The 21626-nt window shown below is 49.9% G+C and overlaps 2 protein-coding genes across 4 annotated transcripts in view; one reads left to right on the top strand and one right to left on the bottom strand.

The window, feature by feature from the left end:
- Positions 1-21626, bottom strand: part of Pnkd (PNKD metallo-beta-lactamase domain containing) — a 68886-nt gene that overhangs the window by 43962 nt on the left and 3298 nt on the right. The window lies entirely within an intron of this gene.
- On the top strand, positions 4363-21189 carry Tmbim1 (transmembrane BAX inhibitor motif containing 1). 3 transcript variants are annotated; one of them, XM_032901335.1, is made up of 12 exons: positions 4363-4584; positions 13168-13409; positions 14525-14619; positions 15218-15282; positions 15399-15452; positions 15887-15937; positions 16693-16732; positions 16972-17009; positions 17155-17242; positions 19042-19137; positions 19974-20027; positions 20366-21189. In XM_032901335.1, the coding sequence occupies exons 2-12, from the start codon at positions 13208-13210 to the stop codon at positions 20510-20512; spliced, it is 930 nt and encodes a 309-aa protein (XP_032757226.1). In that variant the 5' UTR covers positions 4363-4584; positions 13168-13207; the 3' UTR covers positions 20513-21189. The 3 variants fall into 3 exon arrangements, with proteins under 3 accessions (XP_032757226.1, XP_032757227.1, XP_032757228.1); XM_032901336.1 differs by lacking the exon at positions 4363-4584 and adding an exon at positions 4630-5073; XM_032901337.1 differs by lacking the exon at positions 4363-4584 and adding an exon at positions 13735-13809 and having other exon boundaries at positions 13317-13409.

The raw sequence follows: 21626 nt of genomic DNA, 5'->3' as shown, positions 1-21626 counted from the left end.
GAGAACCTGACCTAAAGTTGAGCTCGAATTAACTATCAGGCTGGTACCTAGCACCAGTTTCCAATCAGGAGGAAAGCAGAAGTTAAGTGTATGGTTTGACTCCCAACACTAGCCAATTATGTAAAAGGCCATAATGGCCCCAAATCAGATATGACCAGGATAGATACCCGTTTCTTGCCTCTATAAATGCTTGTCTGAAAATGGGCTGGGGCCCCCTCCTGTGGCCCATGCCCTAGCTTGAATAAAGAGACCCTAATTCAACTGCGTAGGATTCAGCTCCTAGGTGGTCTAGCTAAGGTTTTTCCTGGCACATCTCCATAAGAACAATGGGACTCTAGGTGTGTGCTACTCCACCTGCTTTTCTATGGGGGCTGGTGACCTAAACTCAGGTTCCCATGCTTGCCCCAGAAGCATTTTACTGACTTAGCCCTTTGTTGTGTTTTTAAAGTTGACTCCAGTGTGGGAAAATGGCACAGTTGGTAGAGAGCTTGCTATACAAGCATGAGGGTCCTGGGGAGGTGCAGACAGGCCCTTGGGATGAGCTGGCTAGGCAGCCTAGCCTACCTGGCAAGTTCTTGCCTAACTGCTGCTCTTGGCAAGTGTGGGATGTGCCAGGAACTCCCACAGCTGCTCCTGAGTGCTCAGCCTTCCCCTGACTCCGTTTCTAGCTGTGCTTTCTTACTGTGTTCTGGGGGCTGGAGAGAGGGCCCAGCCATGAAGAGCACTGGCTGTTCTTCCAGAGGACCCAGCAACCACATGGTGGCTCACAACCATCTGTAATCTGATGCTCTGTAATGGAATCCAAAGAAGACAGTGACAGTGTAATTCATTAAACAAATAAATCTCATTGTGATCCCGGTCCATTCAAAGGTCAAAGTGAGCCTGACGTGGTAGGCACACACCTGTAATCCCAACATCCTGGCACTCGGGAGGATGGAGGACTCTGAGCCCTGTTAGCCAGAGAAGGTGTCATGTGGGAAGCAGTCACCCACACACCTGCAGGAACCCACACAAAATAAAGAAATGTGATTTAAGACAATTTACAAAGGGGGAAGTTGCTGTTCATGGTAATGTGTGACTTTAATTCCAGTACTTGGAAGGCAGAGGTGGTAGAGTCTGGTCTACCCAGTGAGTTCCAGGACAGCCAGAATTACATAGTGAGGTCATGTCTCAGAAGAAAACAAAAGAGGGAACAAAATTAAAAAAGGAAAGTGTCTGGCTGGAGAGATGACTCAGCAGTAAAGGACACTGGCTGCTTTTCCAGAGGTCCAAGTTCAATTCCCAGGAACCATGGCGGCTCAAAACCATCTGTAATGGGATCTGAGGCTCTCTTCTGGTGTGTCTGAGGGCAGCAACAGTGTACTCACATACATAAGAATTTAAAGGGGGGACCCAAGCTGTGGAAAGCACTTAGAGGTGATACTGATTTGCAGCTATTACTACAAGATAAGCAAGAGAGAAGTTAAACGTGGGAAACGCAGGTGTGCCCCTACTCAGCAGCCTTTGTGCTCAGCAGAAACTGGACTTTGGAACCACACAAACTCAAACAGCTGTTCCATAAAAAAATGGAACTGTTACTGACTTTTTTTTTTTTTTTTGAGATACATTCTCACTGTAGCCCTGGCTGGCCCATTACTTGCTATGTAGACCAGGCTGGCCAAAGATTTAAAAAGATCCACCTGCCTCTGCCGCCTGATTGCTGGAGTTAAGGGCGTACACCACCACACCTGGCTAACCAAACTTTAAAAAAAAAAAACAAAGCCTAACCCTTTCAAATCTCAAATCTCATTAATTTAATGTGTGCCGTGTGTGTGTGTGTGTGTGTGTGTGTGTGTGTGTGTGTGTGTGTGTGTGTGTGTTGTCATAAGACAACCTGCAGAGTCTATTCTCCCCTTCAGATACAAGGGATCAGGGATTGATCTCAGGTAGTGAGGATTGGTGACAAGTGCCTTTACCCACAGAGCCACCCTGCCAACTCCCTTGAGATTGATTCTCACCTGGAGGCGTGGGCTGCCCTCAGATACGTGCCACTCAGCTTGGCTTCTGCTGTTGCATTTTGTGGGAGCAATAAGGGGTAGGACAGCAGGAGCTAAGTCCCCCATCTAGCAACCTCAAAGTGTGCACCACCATGTGGAACTGAGACCACACCGTTTTGAAGTACAGAGATGTACCAAAAGATAAGGCCAAACAGGGAGCAAATACATGATGCTGGGCCCACAACCAGGCTGGCCTTAGCCTCTCAGTGTAGCTGAGAATAATCCCGATCCTTCTGCATCTACTTCTGAACAGAAGTTCCTAGAAAGGAATTGCATGTTCACCTGAGCTTTGAGCAGGCTGATGAAGAGACTAGAATCCCAGTGACTATATAGAGGGTGGAATGTTTGCTGGTCTAGAGCCTAACTATAATTTATCTTGGGTTATCTTCAGTCCCTAAGTGGCCATTTCTTGTCTACCTCTGTGTCTGACCTAACATTCAGTGACTAACAGATAAAACCCTTCTGCTAACCCAAAGGCTGATTATCATCAGATAGCCTCTGAGGCTTACAGCTGAGATATCCCCACTTTGTTATAATGGCCTACTTAGTTTTTCCAACAGTCCATTTGAAAAGTGCCTCAACTAACAATTTATTTTTTGGTTCTGCTAATATAAAACCCTTTTCAAACTTTGTGGTTGTGCACAGCTTTAATCCAAGAGGCAGAGGTAGGTATGTCTCTCTGTGATTCCAGGGTAGCCTAGTCTACATACTGAATTGCAGAGTTACGTGAGACCGTGAGACCCTTTAAACACAACCAAAACCAAATCAAACCACCCCTACGATGATTTGAATGTACTTGGCCCAGGAATGTATTAGGAGGTGTGGCCTTGTTAGAGGAAGTGTGTCACTGTGGGAGTGGGTTTAAGACCCTCCTCCTAGCTGCCTGGAAGCCAGTCTTCTAGTGACTTTCAGATGAATATGTAGAACTCTCAGCTCCTCCTGCACCACCCCTGCCTGGACACTGCCTTGATAATGGACTGAACCTCTGAACCTGTGAGCCAGCCCCAATTAAACGTTGTCCTTATAAGAGTTGCCTTGGTCATAGTGTCTGTTTACTGCAGTAAAACCTTAAGACAACTCCTGACCCCCCAAAACTTCACCAAATGATTACCATGTTGGAACACAGACTTTTGGATAACATAAATTGGTTTTCCTTGACCATGGCTACATATTTGACTCCTCTTAACCTCTTTGAGGTAAGTTATTTACTGTTAACATTCCTGGAATATCTGGCATTATGGGCTTACACCACTTCCACTGTGCAGAGCAGAGGATGGAACCAGGACTTCTTGCTTCCTAAGCCAGCATACTGCCTGCCGCCTTCAGTAAGATTTTTTTTTTAAGATTTATTTATTTATTATTTATATGAATACACTGTCACTGTCTAAAGACGCACCAGAAGAGGGCATCAGATCCCATTACAGATGGTTGTGAGCCACCATGTGGTTGCTGGGAATTGAACTCTCGACCTCTGGAAGAGCAGTCAGTGCTCTTAACCACTGAGCCATCTCTCCAGCCCCCAGTAAGATTATTTTTACTTCTCAGTGACACATAGTGAGCTGTTAGTGCAAATACACCAGGAGGCTTGCACAACATTGACATTCTCTGACCTAATGCATCCCTGTCATTAAGTGACACATGACTGATTCCAAGCAGAGCTCAGTCTCTGCCTCTGTTTGTATATTTGAAGTTTTCAACTTGAAAAAGGCAGTTAGTTTAAAAGCACAGAATTGTTATTCATTACAGATGTTTTTGTGACTTAAAAATGATTTTTTATGAAATAAAAAGTTTTAAGAATGAACTGATATAAACACAGCACAGTCATGTGATACAATATTGTGCTTCACTGAAACTATTCTTCTGTTGTTTGGTTTTGTTGTGATGGGGATGACACCCAGCTGGTTCTCTCACATGGAAGGCCAGAGATTTACCACTGTGCTACGCCCCTAAACCTAAAGTTGTGCTGAAGATCAGTTAGTGACTAAAAAGAAAAAGAAAAAGAAATCAGTGAAATCTGACTAAGTGAAACCAGGGTCAGTAACTGCAACACTTGGGTTGAGGCCGAGTGACAAAGTGCTGGAGACCAGCATGAGGTACATAGCGAGATCGCCCTTTTACTCAGAATATAAGCAAACAAATAAACAAATCAAAAAACAATAACACCTTTTAAGACAATAGAGTTTGCTCTAAAGGCCCTAGTGCAAATCGCTGGTATGTAGGCACTGACGACTCATAAGCAGTGCTTCCTACTGGGGTGGGTTCTGGGATTGGTGGAAAGGAGTTATTTTTTTTCCAGTGAGTTTGGGTTTTGTCCTCATCTGCGAGCCAGCGTTGCTTCCAGTAAATGTGAACCACTCACACCTGGCTTGTGGCTGGGGTCTGAAGTGGACCTCAGCGCTCTCTGGCGGCCTCGGGGGGCCGGCGGCTCCTCCCCACTGGCGGCGGAGAGAGACGGGGCGGGGCACGGAGCCCCAGCCCAGCCGAGCCCAGCCCAGTCCTCGCCATCGCCCGGAGGCCCAGGCAGTTCTCAGGGTCCGGAACAGCGCAGGCAAGTGAGGGGGCTGCGGCCGGCGGAGGTGGGAACCCGAGGCCGGCGGGGAATGGAAACGGCCTGGGGCAGCGCTGTGCCTGGGCGCCCGAACTTTTCTGGCATGCGCGGGCCGGCTCCAGTCGTGAACAGGAGCCAGAGTAGGATCCTTTCGTCCTGCCCGTTCTGGTCTTCACTTTACTTGGGCGCCTGGGCAGGGCATATGGTCGGGGCTTATGGCGCAACCGCATTCGGTGCGCACCCGCAAGCTGACCCGCATCTTGCTGGGTGCCCCAGTTAGTGGCTGAGTGGCTTGTTTGTCTGAGAACTTGTCCCCCACTCCGGGGCCCCAGAGTGGCCGTGCTGCAAGTGAGATGGAGGCTGTCATGGTCCTCAGCTGTTGGGGAGAGGGAGGGAGGGAGGCAGTCAGGGGCTTGGGACCCCACTCGGACTGTTCGAGCTTGTCCTGGCGTCTCCAGACCGCGCAAAGACAGGTGATGAGGATCTAAGGTGAGGGGGAAGGGGAGCCCTAGCGCAGTGAACCCAGTGGGCCAACCTGTAGGTCTAGAGAAGAGACAATTCCTATTCCTAGCCTGGCCTACTCCTTGTCCCTGTTCCTTTGATGACCTTTTTTTTTTTTTTTAAAGAGAGAGTTTCATTCAGTAGCTCAGTCAAGTCTTGAACTTGTTGCAATACTTCTGCCTCAGATTCTTAAGTGCTGGGACTATAACAGGTGAAAGCTGTAATTCCCCCCCCCCAACATCCCCCTCTACCCCCCTGCCCTCTTTAGGGCAGAGTAAAAATAAAAATGAAACAAGGAAATGGGAAAAAGAAAAACAGGCGGGGAGGACTGGGAGGAAACCAGAACAGGAGTAAGGAAAGGAAGGCTCTCTGCCAGGTAAAGCCTGAACTGTCTTTACCAGGTCCTGTCCCCTGAGGCCTCCTTCCCTAGTCACTCACTCCACTGTGGCCAATGGCTGGTGGTACCCATGGGGTTGGGGGTCAACTAAAAACACCAGATAAGTGGGGAGAACTGTCATGGAAGGTCTGTCAGGTGTCTGGTTCTCTGAGACTCTGAAATATTTATCTCAGTGGTGAGCTTTGGTTTCAAAGCTGGTGTCTTTGGCCTGGCCAGTGGTGGCAGGGCCAGCCAGGTGTTTCTTTGTGCTGCTTTGTCTGCCTCAAACAGGCCACCATACTTATCTCCTCCTCATTTGCCCATTCTTACCTCTCCAGTCATGGGGCCCTGGTCTTGGTTTATAGTTTCAAGGGGAAGTGAGACCTTGCTTCAAGGTCTCCTGATTTGCTGTCTGACTTCAGGGCTTCTCATGTAAAACTAAGCAGATCAGAGAGGTAATAACACATTAGTTGGCAAGCATTTGGAGAAGTTCATGAGCTAGGGTAATAGGCACCTAGGCTCAGCTTCCTCGTTAAGAATGGGGGATCCTCAGAGAGAAGCCATCTATAGCAGAGCACCTCCAAACCCAAGACCTCTCACCATGAGCCCTTAAGACAGAGTAGAAGCCCAGGATCGAGTGTGTGGTGGTGCACACCTTTCATGCCAGAGGCTGAGGCAAGAGTGGCCTGAGATACAGGGCAAGCACCTGCCTCACAAAACAGTAATAACACTGGGGCACTTCATTCTTTTCAGAAGACAAAGGCAAAAGGAGGACTGAAAGCCAGGCTGCAGACCTGAAGCTAGCCTGGCTGTAGAGTGACCATAGTTCAACAAGCCACAGTTGAAGGGACATACAATCTTCAGAGGGCCTTCAGTTCTCTTGGGGATGCTGAACAAGAGCAGACCTTGATCGAATCTTCCAGCCTTAACCTAAGACTTTGGGAGTCTAGGCCAAAATGGGACTTGTATCAAAGGAGGAATAGGAACAAGATGTAGAAGTCCACAGGCCTCTACTTGTCGTGGGCACAATGCATTGGTCATGGAAGGAGGTAAGATGTCTGTACGTAGGATGGCCAATGCACTTCCCAGGTGATGTTTAGGGATGCTACTTTCCTGGTTCTGTGCTGCCTAGATTTCCTCCAAGCCATGCTGTAAATCCTACCACAAAGGTTCCAGTAGCTGCTGGACCTAAGGGTGGGAGCAGACCCTCCAGGGGATCCTGGCACTCAGCTGATATGAGAACGAGGGCAAGTCTGCTCCTCCTATCCATGGGTTCTTATGGCCCTAGTCTTGAACTTGTCATCTTCCTGCTTGAGCCAGCCTAGTGCTAAGGTTACAGGTGTACATCACCAGGCCCTGTTCATACGTTTGTGGTTCTTTTTAAAACTTTTATTTACTTATTTGTGTGCGAGGGTGGGTGCATGCATGTGGAGGCCCAGAGGACAACTTGAGGGAGTGAGTCCTCTCCTTTCACTGTGTGGCTTCGAGGGATCCAACTTAGGTTGTCAGGCTTGGCAGCAAGTACCTTAACCTGCTGGTCCACTGCGATGTTTTTGCTTGGTTTTAGTACAACTGTTTTAAGGGACAGGTTGGTGGAAGCATAGGGTTTTAAGAGATGGGTAGAGACATGGGTTTTTCTTAGGGTTAGGTTCTTGTATAATAAATGGGTTGCCTGGGTCAGCATCACACAGGCTGTGAAGAGTGGGAGCATCTTAGGGGGAGAGAGTGAAAGTTAATGGTCACCCTCTTGCCATGTGCTTCGGCCTCTGTATATGCCTTGCACATTACTAGAGGCACCCAGTCAAGTGTGTAGATTCCCAGGTGCGTGTGCGTGGGGTGGGTATGAGATGGGGTGGGTATGTCATTCTGCTCTGAAGCTCTCTTATCCTGTTAGCCTGTTTATGCAGAATCAAACTGGCAGGGCTGCAGTGGATTTTGATCTTTCAGCCTAGAATATACCCATCTTACAGATGTAAAAATGAAGCCTGAAATTTGGAAGTGACCTACCCCAATTCATGTCTTGGGGTCAGTGTCAACACCAGCAGCAGTGCTGACTGTCATGGAACTTGCTCCCTGCTCCTACACTGGAGACTCAGGCAAAGATGGGAAAAGGAATCCCACTTTTATTGGAGGTGTGACTTCCGTGAGCATCAGAAGTACTTTAACTGCTTACTAATAACTGACCTTACAACTCTTAGGTGGCTCTCTCTTCCTTCCCCACCCCTCTGTGATTTTCCACTGCTGTTTGATTAATACTCCTGCTCTTCTGCTTGTCTCCCCTCCTAACCTGGAGATAACATAACTGGGGCGGGGCAGGGTGGGACGAGCCTTTGGGTCAAAAATAACAGCAGCTCTGATAATGGCTTCCTCTTTTTTTCTTTCTTTTAATTGTGAGACGGAGTCTCACTATGTAGGTCTGGCTGTCCAGAAACTCACTATGTAGACCAGGCTGGATTCCAACTCAAGAGATCTGTTTGTCTCTGCCTCCAAGGTACTAGGATTAAAGGCCTGAGCCATAACACCTGGCCTGCTTGCTTGCTCTTCCTTTTCTTTTATTTTTTAAAGATTTATTTATTTATTACATATAATGTACACTGTAGCTGTCTTCAGACACACCAGAAGAGGGCATCAGATCTCATTACAGATGGTTGCTGGGACTTGAACTCAGGACCTCTGGAAGAGCAGTCAGTGCTCTTAACTACTGAGCCATCTCTCCAGCCTTTATTTTTTTCCTTTCTTTTCCTTTTTCTCTCTCTTTTCTTTTCCTTTCCTTTCCTTTCCTCTCTCTCTCCCCCCTCCCTCTCTCCCTCCCTCCCTCCCTCCCTCTTTCTCCTCCCTCCCTCTCTCCCCTCTTTCTTTCTGTTTTTCTTTTCTTTTCTTTTCTTTTTTTTTTTTCAGAGCTGGGGACCGAACCCAGGGCCCTGTGCTTGCTAGGCAAGCGCTCTACCACTGAGCTAAATCCCCAACCCCCTCTTTCTGTTTTTCAAGACAGGGTTCCTCTATGTAGTGCTGGCTGTCATGGAACTTGCTTTGTAGACAAAGCTGGCCTCGAACTCAGAGATCTGTCTGCCTTTGGCTTCCGAGTGCTGGGATTAAAGGAGTACGCACCACCACCTGGCCTTCTTTCTTTATAAGCATACCAAGGCCACCCTAACTGGTGATGTGCCTGGGATCTTACAACCCCACAGTACAATTCTGTCCTCAAAGATAAGGGTGATGGAGACGCTGCTGGATTGGGCCTTCCCATATTCTCTAGGGCTTGGCTCTCTGCTTCTGTGGATCCAGAGTTAAGGACTCTTGAGGTAGGAGCTGAGGAGTGGCCTGGACTCTGGAGTAATGGGTTGGCAGGATAAGCAAGAAATAATGAGGGAACTGGAGAGGGTGCTGTATTCTGGTACCTGTGGCTCTTTTGCTGAGCTTTCAGGTACTGGGCCAGGCTGGGAAGGAAATTTCTAAATTCCTTAACACATACCCCTCCCCCAAGATAGCATCTCACTACCATCTCCTGGCTGGCCTGGAACTTGCTATGTAGAACACGCTGGCCTTGAACTCACAGAGGTCCCCCTGCCTCTGCTAGAATTAGAGGCATGAAGTTCCAAATTCTTGGCCAATAGGGCCTGTCCTGGGCTGGAACTCTTGGGTTTCCTGATTCTAGCTGACATCAATGTTTGGATCCCTCTACTTCACATCTGATCCTGAGGCCATAAGAGTACGGTGTGGATTCTGGGTTCCTGGTTGCTTCCTTCATTTCTCTGCCCAGTGGCTATGTGCTGGGATGGGAGGTGTTTTCTTGGGGTGAATGGAGGGAAGAGGCTAGGCATGGAGACCTGGCTATGGGGTGGGGCTTCCTGAGATGCACGCTGAGCAATTCTTTCCATTCTGGTCTGGGCATCGGTTTCTGGCATTCAGGTAGGCAAAGCTGCCTGGACTGCTCTTTTCGGTCCTTCCCTTCAGACACACCCTCTTGCTTGTAACCCCAGTAGCTCAGTCTTCTAGCTACAGATTCCAGACATTTTACATGCCACAGGAGAGCTGGAACCAGAGTCTAACCTCCTCAGCAGGCCAGGTACGGAGCCGGTCCCTGAGACAACCAGGGTGTAGTAGGGAACAGCCTCCCCAGATTCTACACTGAAAACCTTGGCCACCCACAAATCCTGCTGTCTGGGCCTAGTACACACTGCTGCCGCCACTGTGACCGAGTCAGGGAGAGCCTTGGGTTTTCTCTGATGTGTACGGATTATCTGAGAAAAAAGTACAAGTCGAGGCATGGAACTGCGAGGATGGGGCAGTCTGGACACTGATCACAAGCTGGTGTTTGCTCAGAGACACTGGATGCCTTCTCAACTTAGGGAAATGCTCACAGTTCTTTGTGGTCCCTGGAGCCTGTGAAGCCCTCACAGTCGGGTGCAGAAGACCTGACTCCGCCTTATCTGTACTCTGTCTCCAGGTCTCTTTTCTGCCCTTGTCCCTCTTCCTACTTCTTTCCTTCTCTAGTCCCCATGCCTCAGCCTGGCTAAAGAATGACTGACCACTTCCCTTAGGGCAATGCTAGCCCCAGACCTCAGCCCTAGTGGAAGCCTTGGTGGAAGGGTCCTCATGGAGGCCATGCAGGAGCTGGGGCCTGCTTAGAAGCCACATTGGGGGCTCTGGGTTCCAGAGGTTCTTGTTGGTCGGACAGGTATTGTCCATGCTGTGGCTCAGTGGTGAGTGAGGCAGAGGCTGGCAACTTTCTGGCTGGTACAAAACAAGGGTTTTACTCTCTTGCACCCAGGGTCAGACAGCCAGGATTGTGTTGTAGCCTAGGATCAACTTGTCTCAAGTGGGTGGGTGTCTAGAGTCTCACATTTTGAGTCTCCTTGTGCTGATGGATGGGATCGGAGTGCACTGTGGAGGGCTGAATTGTTAGGCATCCAATTCTGTGTAATCCTGCTATTACCACTGGAGGATCTGAGCCAAAGCCATGGGAAATGGCTGAGAAATTGGAAACAGATAGACTATCCAAATAAGGACTCAAAAAGGACATCAGAGTCAGCCTGGGGGTAAGCCTTGACTTCGTTATACCCTGGTGAGGTATCCCTGGCCAACTTTCTTCACTTCCCTAAATCTCGGTGTCTCTGTAATAGCAATGTTCCCCTGCTGGCATGCTCTACGGAGGTAGTGAAGTCACAGCTGAAAACAGAGTATCCCTGGCTAGGCTGGGCACTGTTCTAAGAGCTCAGGCCTCTCTTTCCTTTTCTTTTTAAATTAATTTATTTTTATTTTATGTGCATTGGTATTCTGCCTGCCTGTATGTCTGTGTGAGGGTGCCAGATCTCCTGGTGTAACTGGTATTACAGACAGTTGTGAGCTGCCATGTGAATGCTGGGACTTGAACCCAGGTCCTCTGGAAGAGCAGCCAGTGCTCTTAGCTGCTGAGCCATCTCTCCAGCCCGCTGTGTATATTCTCTCTTAATTTTTACGGTTCCTTGGGAGGCACTGTTAACTGGTGTTGAACGTCTTCCAGGTGAGGACCCTAATGCGTAGCATCGTCTCTGGCTCAAAAGGGCAGGCGGTGGAGAACTCAGAGAACTATGCTGGGATCAGGCAGGTTCACTAGCAAATTCCTCTGACTACCAGCATGACTGGGCAGGGACAGGGAGTACTGGAGGGAGGCCCATGAGTCAGCAGCTGAGCTACCCTAGACCCTGGAGCCCCATCCCAGGTAGTGAGTCACTGTGGCCTCTCACTTGGGAAGAGGGAGGGGCCCCTGCATGCTGAACAAAAGGCAGAGGCCCTGCGTGGTCAGTTTCCCAGGGTCACAGTCAGCTGTTAGAGCCATCATTGAGACCTGAGATCACTCAACTATCCCATTTCACACAAACCTTGTGAGAGTGAAGGGCCAGGTCATTGTGACATCATGGCTTGGGACTCTGACAACAGGGCTTTTCCTGGCAGTGCCTTTTAGGACTGTTTAACCATCAGCCTGCACCACCATCCCAATGGAGGATGTCAGATAGACCTAGATTACTGAAATAAGGGCTATAATGAAATGACAGGCACCTCTATACCAAAGGTAACCTGCTTTGTCCCTCTTCCCATCCACCAGGATGCCATCCTTTCTATGGACTCGGAAGGGGCTGTGGAGAGGGAGGGGGCAGGGTTTAGGAGAACAAGGCTTTTGCTCCAAAGGTTGGAGCAGGAAAGACCTGCTTCTTTTATCTTGCTTGTGATTGCTCTGTCCTTTTATAGACTCAGGACTCTCCAAACCAGTTCCAGTGGCTGATCTTAGACTCTCCACTCCGAGTGTCATTTACCCTGCTGCTTTGCCCCCCCCTCCCCCAGTGCCTGACTCCCATGCTTCCCTGCCCAGCTCACTTCTCACACCCTTACTGTCTAGAAGGGCTTTCTTTTCTCTGGGGAGATGAAGAACAGCTTTCCTCAGTGTGACCTTCTCAGAGACCTGGCCTGTTACTCGATCTTGACTGATTTCCCTCTGAATAAATCCTGTTGCCCTGAGAGGAGATGTGAACGTCCTCTATTTGATCTCTGAGCTGCACTGGGTGCCCTGGAAAGAGAAGCTGGGACTCTCCTCCTTCCAGCAGCAGCTCTGAAGGTGCGGCTGACCTGGATCTTCGAGTCTTTCCTGTAGAGCAGGGGTACCTCTGTCACAGGGTGACATGGGAAGGGGTGGTTTTAGGAAAGAAGTAAGGACACACTCCCTTAGCTTGTCTCCTAAGCCATATCTAGATGCGCCTGTCATTTCATTATGAGCCCACAGGCTGTGATGGACTTGGCAGAGGAGGCCTAGAAGACAGCAAAGAAGGAAGGACACATACTACCACCCCAAGGCCTCCATTCGGGGTGTGTTCCTAACCGCTGGCTCGAGGACTGTGGGAGCCACTTTACTGCGCTGGGCCTTGAGCTCACTTGAAGTGAATCTAGTGCCTGGAGCTTCCCAGCAAGCTGCCGGGCTCTCCTGTCAGAGGCATCCCATCCTGTGCTCTCACTTGTCAGCTTGCTTTCCTTGCCCCTCCTTGCCACTGCTGCTGGGAAGACTCCAGAGACCCCTTTCCATGGAGCTCTGGAGCACTGTTTACTCCCTGGCAGGACCCATGAAGGGAGCAGCAGGCACAGGCTGCCACATGCCTCTGTGATGGATGAGAACTGGAGAGTCCTGTCTCCTGCCTGCCCTGCCCCTCCCTCTGGGGCCTGGCAGTTCTGGCACAGTGGTGGGATTGTTTTCTTCCTCCTCTTTCCTGCCCAGCTTCTAGCTTGGCTCCACCCTGTATCTGGCCCTCATGCCAGCTGCTCCAGCCAGCTGCTATGGGGGCTGGGTTGACCCCATAGGGGTCCTAGCTGGCCAGCCCTGTGACTCACCAGGAAGCTCTTCTGGGGGCCATGTAGCTTCTTCCCTGGTTCTGCTGTCAAGCCAGCACTGCCAGGTTTCCTTAAAGGAGAACAGGGAGTTCCTGCCATTCTCTTCTGATGCTCAGCTGTGTGCTGGCTGGTCGGCTGACTAATCCCCACTCCTACTCTCCTGTGGCAGGGAAGGGGAGGCCCCAGATAAAGGCTACTGTGAGAGATGATAGAAGCCCAGGGCTGGCCCAGTGGGGTGGTGGCCTGTGGGCAGTGAGTGGCATGTGTAAGCTACAGACATAGCCTAGAAAGGAGCAAGGGTGGAGTGAGCAGCCAGGAACTCATGACTGATTGCTTGTTTCCTATTGCAGGTCCCAGAAGCTAGGGTTTCCCCTCAGCCCTTGAGTGGCCATGTCCAATCCCACTGCCCCACCTCCCTATGAGGACCACAACCCCCTGTACCCTGGCCGTCCACCTCCTGGGGGCTACGGACAGCCGTCTGTCCTGCCTGGTGGTTACCCTGCCTACCCCGCCTACCCTCAACCTGGTTACGGGCACCCTGCTGGCTACCCACAGCCGATTCCTCCTGTCCATCCAATGCCCATGAACTACGGTGAGTCATGGAGGGTGGCTGGGGGGGACAGGGTGGAGCTTGGGGCTGAGGAAGCCTTCATTCCCTTTGATACCCTTTCCTCTTCCTGTCCCACCTTCCCCTTAACCTGCTCTTCCCTCCAGTCACTTGCTGGCCTCTGTGCAGTAAGGAGACTGAGGCCTTAAGACATCCACCAGAGCTTATACCCAGAGACGGTAGCTGGGGAAGTAATGGCTGCTGAGTGGTTGCCTAAAGACCATTTCTGTTGTTCACCAAGGCTGTTGCCCCTGTGTGGGCACCATGTCTTCCTTAGGAACCCTAAGCACTCTTTTTTTTAATATCCTAGGGCTGACACATCTCCATCCTTTATATACAGTCTGATTTTTGCCAACAGCCAAAATGTCATGGTTGGTCTATCAAGGTGAGGTTAGACTATATAGTAAGCCTCTTCTCCTGGGGGTGGATTTTGCATTTCTTTTTGGTATGAGAGACTGAACTCAAGGTCATTACATGTTAAGCATATGCTCTGCCTATGAGCTGTACCTCAACTCCTTCTGGGTAGATTTTGGAAGTAGTTCCCAAAGAGGCATCCGTGGAATGTTGGTGGCTTGCAGTAGCCTCAGTGTCCCAGAGCCAGTGAGTGTATGGCCAGCTCTTACTGGACATGTATTCTGAGGCAGATCTTAAGATATCACAGGTGACCACTGCATATCGTGAAGCCTGCTGTAGACCATAGCCCGTGCCCTCCTGTACCTACTTTCTGTGTAGTCTTCCCCTCTTTTTCCTCTGGCCCTCTACTCCCAAGGCCACTGCTCTGCCAGGCAGTTCCACTCCCTAGATATCAGCTGCTTCCCTAGATGGTGATATCACTATCCTATCTCCAAATATGCAGGCTGGGCACAGAGCCTGCAGCAGATGCCTGCTGATGGAACAGCTCTTTCTCACCTAAGCCTAGCTGGGGTCCCTCCCAGGGTGCCTAGAGAACCTGACCTTGATAAGAGTGTGAGTTACAAGTGTGTCTTTTGGACGGAGGTACCTGAGCCTTGGTTTGAGACAGGGAGGCCAGGGCTGCTTTGAGATGGAGGCTATGTGTCCTAGGTCCCCAGTTGGTTTGATGTTATCTCCTCTGATCCTAGGCCATGACTATAGTGAGGAGGAGAGAGCAGGAAGTGACAGCTTTGGTCCTGGAGAATGGGATGACCGGAAAGTCCGACATACCTTCATCCAAAAGGTGAGAAATGGGCTGAGGCCTAGGGGAGGTCTAGGAGCAGGCACATATCCCACGTAAGTATTTTAGCTGCCTACCTCTACACCTTCCTCAAAGGGATCCCCCAGGATCCCCCAGAGGGCCAGGAAACAGCTGGAGTGGCAGAGGGGTCCCTTCCAGGCCAGACTGCAGCCACGGAAGATTCTCTAAGGACCCGAAAAGTGGAGCCTTCTAAATTACTGTTGTTTATCTTTTCAAGACTGGTTTTATTTTGAATTAAGGTGTGTGTGTGTGTGTGTGTGTGTGTGTGTGTGCGCGTGCGCGCGCGTGTGCCTGTGAACACATGTGAGCTCAGTATCCGAGGAATCCAGAAGAAAGCATCAGATCTCCTGGAGCTAGAGTTGGATATAGCTAATTATGAGCTGCCTGGTGCTGTTTCTGGGACCTGAACTCAGGTCCATGAGCAATATGTGTTCTTAAGCACTGAGCCTTTCAAGCTAAGAGGAGGCTGCTGTAGCACTAACATGATGGGGGTGAGGGAGGTGGGCAGAGGCCTTGGTGCTGGCTGTCCTTCGGGAAGAGGCTAGGATGAGATGTGAGCTGTCCCTGCCGTTTGCTCTAGGTGTACTGCATCATTTCTGTCCAGCTGCTCATCACTGTGGCCATCATTGCTGTCTTCACCTTTGTGTGAGTCTCTCCTTTTCCCAGCCTGGGTACCTGCTGGCTGCCCATGGAGGGGTGGCTGTCAGCTGGAGGCAGACAACCACTGTATGACTCCTTTCTCGGCATCCTCTGCTTCACAGGGAACCAGTCAGTGAATATGTGAGGAGCAATGTGGCGGTGTACTACGTGTCCTAGTGAGTACAGGGTGCTGCTGGGATGGGAGGGGACAGGAGGCAGCTGACCAGCTTTGTTTAGGGCAGAATTATGCCCTAGGAGAGAGGGCTGCCCAGAAACTGTACCAGTCTCCAGGCAGGGGCAGAACGACGACTTGAGGAGTAACATCAAGGAGTGCTGGGACAGGACAGGACCAGGCAGACATGTGGTGATGGAATGCAGATTTCATGGTGCTGCCCAGGCTCTCTCTGATCACCCTGCACTGCCTTCAGATCCAAACCTTGTTTCAGGCTTCTCAGCACTCTTGCTGAGACAATGTTGCCTTTGCTTCCTACAAAGAAAGAAGCTTGTCAAAAAGCCCAGGGTGCTGAATGCCGCTCCTATGGGGCTCAGAGCAGGCTGGGGGAGGGGAGGGGTGTTCTGGCCTATAGCTATGTCCTGTCTCTTCCTCCAGTGCTGTCTTCATTGTCACCTACCTGATCCTTGTCTGCTGCCAGGGACCCAGGTGAGTGTTGGAGACTCTGACAAGAGGAGGGTAGAAAGTAGGACAGAGACAAAGCATTATAAGAGGAAAAGGGTTTGCATAGCGGAGAGAGACCTACAAGGACTACCTATGAGGGACAGGAGGCAGTAATGTTACAGAGGAATATGTGATGTCCACCTGGCTATATCTCTTACAAGATATGTAAGAATCATATATACAAGATATGGACCATTTTGAGCATTAACAGAAAAGAAAATCAAAGGAGGTGGGAGTTGGGGAGCAAGATGCCTCAACAGGTAAAGGTACTTTCCACCACGCCTAGTGATCTGAGTTTGAGGTCCGAGACCTACATGTTGGAAGGAAAATGACTCCCACAAGCTATCCTCTGACCTCCACGTGTGCTGTGGTGCATATGTACACACACACACACACACACACACACACACACACACACACACACACACACACAAATAAAAAACACAAAAGGGAATTACTACATTCCTATCAGGAAGAACTCAAGGTTCAGAGAGATTTTGTGACTTTGTCACAGCTACACAGGGGACACGAGGGCTGTAAACAAGTCCTGGCCATGCTGGCTCCACAGGGAAGGACTGGGTCAGATTATCCTTGTGTAAATACCTGAGTACCCTCCCTAAGGAAAGGAAAGACTTATTTCTCTGGAGCTAAGGGCTTCCTTCTGCTAAGACTTGATGGACTCACGGCAGGTGAAGGTAACCAGGGTCTTTCTCTCTCCCCCTCTCCCTCTTCCTCTCCAGACGCCGATTCCCATGGAACATCATCCTGCTAACCATCTTTGTAAGTCTAGAAGGGAAATGGGAGACCTGCCCCTGGGAAGGGTTGGGGACACCCTTGTGGAAAGATGTCCTTGCCTGGCCTGCTCTTGCTTTCCTCTGTAGCTGTTCTTGCCAATTCAGTCACATCGACCCCCAGCTCTGGCAGGGCCATGGCAATCACAGTGTTGGGGCTGGAACTTAAGAGCCATACTCAATAGCCCATGCTATTCTTAACTGTTTACCTCATTCTCATTCCCTCAGACTTTGGCTTTGGGCTTTATGACAGGCGCTATTTCCAGGTATGTTCAGAGGTGATCCTCCACGCTCTTGGGGAGGGAATGTATGGAGGCCTGGGTGGATTATGGATGGGTACAATCCTGAACACAGGGAGTCTCTACTTATGGCTTATGCCTCTGGCCCATCTCAATGCTTCCTTTTCCCCAGTATGTATGAAACCAAAGCTGTCATCATTGCTATGATCATCACTGCCGTGGTATCCATTGCTGTCACCATCTTCTGCTTTCAGACTAAGGTGAGGATGGGGAAGGCTCTTCCCTGGCCACCCTGCCTTCTTTTTTTTTTTTTTTTTTTTATTACATATTTCTTTACTTACATTTCAAAGGTTACTCCCCTTCCCGGTTTCCTGTCCATAAGCTCCCATTCTCTCCCCTCCCCCTCCCCCATATGGGTGTTCCCCTTATACATCCCTCTTATTGCCCTTCCCCATATTTCCCTGCACTGGGGGGGGGGTCCAACCTTGGCAAGACCAAGGGCTTTCCCTTCCACTGGTGCCCCAACAAGTCTGTTCTCTGCTACATATGCAGTTGGAGCCCTGGGTCAGTCCATACATAGTCTTTTGTTAGTGGTTTAGTCCCTGGAAGCTCTGGTTGGTTGGCATTGTTGTTTTTATGGAGTTGCAAGATCCTTCAACTCTTTCAATACTTCCTCTAATTCCCCCCAAGGGGATCCTATTCTCAGTTTGGTGGTTTGCTGCTATCATTGACTTCTGTATTGGACATGCTTTGGATGTGTCTCTCAGGAGAGAGCTATATCCAGTCCCTTTCCGCATGCATTTTTTAGCTTCGTCAATCTTGTCTAGTTTTGGTGGCTGTATATATATATGGGCCACATGAGGGGCAGGCTCTGGATGGCCATTCCTTAAGTTGCTGCTCTAAACTTTGCTTCCATATCCCCTCCTATGAATATTTTCCCCCTTTTAAGAAGGAGTGGGAACATCTGCATTTTGGTCATCCTTCTCCTTGAGCTTCCTGTGGTCTGTAGATTGCATCATGGGTAATTTGAGCTTTTTGGCTAATATCCACTTATCAATGAGTGCATACCAAGTGTGTTTTTTTGTGATTGTATAACCTAACTCAGGATGATTTTTTTTTCCTTTTTTTTTTTTTAAGATTTATTTATTCTATATAAGTACATTGTAGCTGTCTTCAGACGCACCAGAAGAGGGCATCAGATCTCATTTCAGATGGTTGTGAGCCACCATGTGGTTGCTGGGAATTGAACTCAGGACCTCTGGAAGAGCAGTCAGTGCTCTTAACCACTGAGCCATCTCTCCAGCCCACTGAGCCATCTCTCCAGCCTGATATTTTCTAGTTCATTCCATTTGCCTATGACTTTCATGAAGTCACTGTTTTATAGCTGAGTAGTACTCCATTGTGTAGATGTACCACTTTTTCTGTATCCATTCCTCTGTTGAAGGGCATCTGGGTTCCTTCCAGCTTCTGGCTATTATAAATAAGGCTGCTATGAACACAGTGGAGCACGTGTCTTTGTTGTATGTTGGAGCATCTTTTGGGTATATGCCCAAGAGAGGTATAGCTGGGTCCTCAGGTAGTGTAATATTTAATTTTCTGAGGAACCTCCAGACTGATTTCCAGAGTGGTTGTACCAGTCTGCAATCCCACCAACAGAGGAGTGTTCCTCTTTCTCCACATCCTCGCCAGCATCTGCTGTCACCTGAGTTTTTGATCTTAGCCATTCTCACTGCCATCCTGCCTTTTTACACACACACACACACACACACACACACACACACACACACACACACACACACACACACACACACACACCTCTGGGTATTGGGTAGGCATGGGAGGGCCCAGACCCTTGCAGACCAGATTTCCTTAGCCTAATCTGCTCCCATGTCTTTACTTGCTGGGTTGCTTCCTGTATGGTATGGCTCCTTAGCATGTCACTGCTACTGCATGCCTCCAGGAGCAGCACTGAGACTCCCCAGCTGGGGCTCAGAGTCAGTCCTCTGGGATACTAAGGATGGCAGTTATCTGACAGGTGCCTTTTCTCCCTTTCTGCTAGGTGGACTTCACCTCATGTACAGGCCTCATCTGTGTGCTGGGAATAGTGTTGGCAGTAACCGGTGCTGTCACAAGCGTAGTGCTGTTTTTTGAATATGTGAGTGTCCTGACACAAGGGCAGGTAGAACCCAGGCAGTAGACTTCCTGTGGAGCAGGGGCGGGCTCTGGCTCACACAGCTCTCCACTGGCCAGTGTGGGCACCAACACAATACCATCCTTTTGGGTTAAGGTATAATAGATTTCTCTCAGAAAGGTAGGAAACCATAGCCCCTTAGGTCCTGGATAGCACCACTCAGTTCCTACAGGAAGTGGTAGTTAGCCAAGACCAGGTTCTGTGAGACAAACCAAGTGAGACAGGACCCACTCAAGCCTGGATGGAAGGGGCCCTAGGATTGGTTCTGGTGCCTTCTTTGCTTCCAGTCAGCTAAGCGCAGTGCATAGGGCTGGAGGGAAAGGATCAGGATAGAGGTGCTGCCCCCTCACCATGGCTGGTCCTGGCTGGTCCACAGGCACCTGGCAGTAATGTTGAGCAGGGTGGCAGGTTGCTGAAGGACTTCTCTAAACTGTCTCTAGGGTGGGCCGTAGGAGCCAGGGACATGGGCTACTGGGAGCTCACTGCCACAGGCTCTTCAAACAGCATGCACTGGGCTTGTCCCTCATAAACTCTACTCAGTTGCCTTGTTTCCAGGACTTAGAATAGCTTTCAGTTTGGCTGATGTTATGTGGACATTATGGGACAGCCATTGCTGTCTCTGGCAGATAACACATATTCTCAGTTCCTCCTAGGATCTAGAGGTAGGATGGGGGATCCTGGAGAGGTAGCTTCCTTACCTCCCTGCTCTGTAGTTGGAGTCCCAGGGCCAACTGGGTCTCAAGGGCCTGCTAGGGTCATGCTTTGCTTAGCTTCCTAATGCCAACTGTGCTATTTCACAGATTTACTGGCTCCACATGGTCTACGCAGGTCTGGGGGCCATCTGTTTCACCCTGGTAAGTCTGTCCCTCTTCTAGGACGGGAGCTGAGATGGTGGCCTTTAGGCAGCTTGGGAGGTGGGGAGGAGCCATAGACAATTATTTTCTTCCTTATTATGTTGGTGTTTTACAAGTTTCTGGCACCCCTACTGTGTTCTGTTCCTATTGCTGGCTGGGTGACAGCTGTGTGTCAGTCTTTGGTAGACAAGTGGACTGCTCAAGGGCAGACACCATGTATCACACTACTCCTCAATGACTCCCTTAGCGAGCTATATGGCTGGTCCAGGACATTGTGCTGGCAGGAAATGAACCCTGGACTCTGAGCTCCCAGTCACTCATGTCTGGTTTCCCTGCAGTTCCTGGCTTATGACACGCAGCTGGTCCTGGGGAACCGGAAGCATACCATCAGCCCAGAGGACTACATCACAGGCGCCCTGCAGATCTACACAGATATAGTCTACATCTTCACCTTTGTGCTCCAGCTTGTAGGAAATCGAGACTGAGACAGAGAGGGAGAGAGATGTCCCTTTCACTGGCCTGGGACTCACCTTGTCTCCCCTCAAGTAATCTGCTCAGTTTCCTCTCCGTCCTGGGGATGAGAGGGTCTCTGGCTGTGTTCTGTGAGAGCCATGAGTGCTGGGGTTACTGGCACCTCTTGCCCTTGGTGGGCTTGATAAGAACTAGACTGAAGGTGTTTCTCCTTCCCTTCACCCACAATGAGTATGCACCAAACTTTTCATGTGTGTGTGTGTGTGGAGGGGGAGTAGGGAGCCGGTGAACACAGGAGCTCTGAGGTGAAGAGGGTCCTCTCCCACCTCGGCCACAGGGTTCTAGGCTAGGAGCTGGAGCTGTTTCCCTCCTGGATCCAATAAAGCCAGATGCTTCACCTCTAGCTCCAGTGTTCATAGGCCACTTATGCTGTCTGAACTCTTTCGGCTTGGCATCTCTTAGCTTTAGAAGCTAGAAGAGATCTGTGCCCTGGGGTCTCTCTGTTCCAACCCCATCTTCCAGTAACATGTATCCATTATTTATCTGGGCTAGGGGAAAAGACAGTGAGCAAAGTTCATTCAGTATGGGGGGAGGGTAGCACAGAATGGTGTCCCCCTGACTGGCACCCATCTTGGCTACCATCCAGGTCCAAAGTGCTTGAGGCCTTCTGAGGCTTTTAAAATCTGACCTAGAAGGGTTGGGGATTTGGCTCAGTGGTAGAGCACTTGCCTAGCGAGCACAAGGCCCTGGGTTTGGTCCCCAGCTCTGAAAAAAGAAAAGGAAAAAAAAAATCTGACCTAGAGGGACCTCCTACTTTGCTTTGACACACAGAGGTGGAGGTCAGCAAGTAAGGTGGATTGTGGGATGAGTGGGGACAGGGAAAGTGCCTTGGGTGCCCCTCTGGTTTGAGAAACTGAAATGTACTCTGGTATGTAGCAACCTTCCTCCCTAACACAAGTTCAATCTGTTCTGTGTTCCTACTGGGAGATTTTAGACTAAAACCCCTCTTCAAGCCAGCCGCTGTTTCTCTGTAATCCAAGTGCCTCCAACTGGCACCATGGTGGGGATAGAAGCCAGTTTATCAGGTGGGGTAGAAACCTTATTAGCCCAAGGACATAGTTCAGAGCT

Source organism: Rattus rattus, chromosome 4 (assembly GCF_011064425.1).
Source record: "Rattus rattus isolate New Zealand chromosome 4, Rrattus_CSIRO_v1, whole genome shotgun sequence".
In the NCBI taxonomy this organism is placed as follows: domain Eukaryota; kingdom Metazoa; phylum Chordata; class Mammalia; order Rodentia; family Muridae; genus Rattus; species Rattus rattus.
The sequence above is the reverse complement of the archived record's forward strand: the minus strand, read 5'-3'. Positions and strand labels throughout refer to the sequence as shown.

Coding starts and splice junctions, on each gene's coding strand:
- Tmbim1 (XM_032901335.1), top strand. CDS start 13,208: ATGTCCAATCCCACTGCCCCACCTCCCTATGAGGACCACAACCCCCTG. Junction 17,010..17,154: donor ATGACAGGCGCTATTTCCAG/GTATGTTCAGAG, acceptor CCTTTTCCCCAG/TATGTATGAAACCAAAGCTG. Junction 19,138..19,973: donor TAGTGCTGTTTTTTGAATAT/GTGAGTGTCCTG, acceptor GCTATTTCACAG/ATTTACTGGCTCCACATGGT.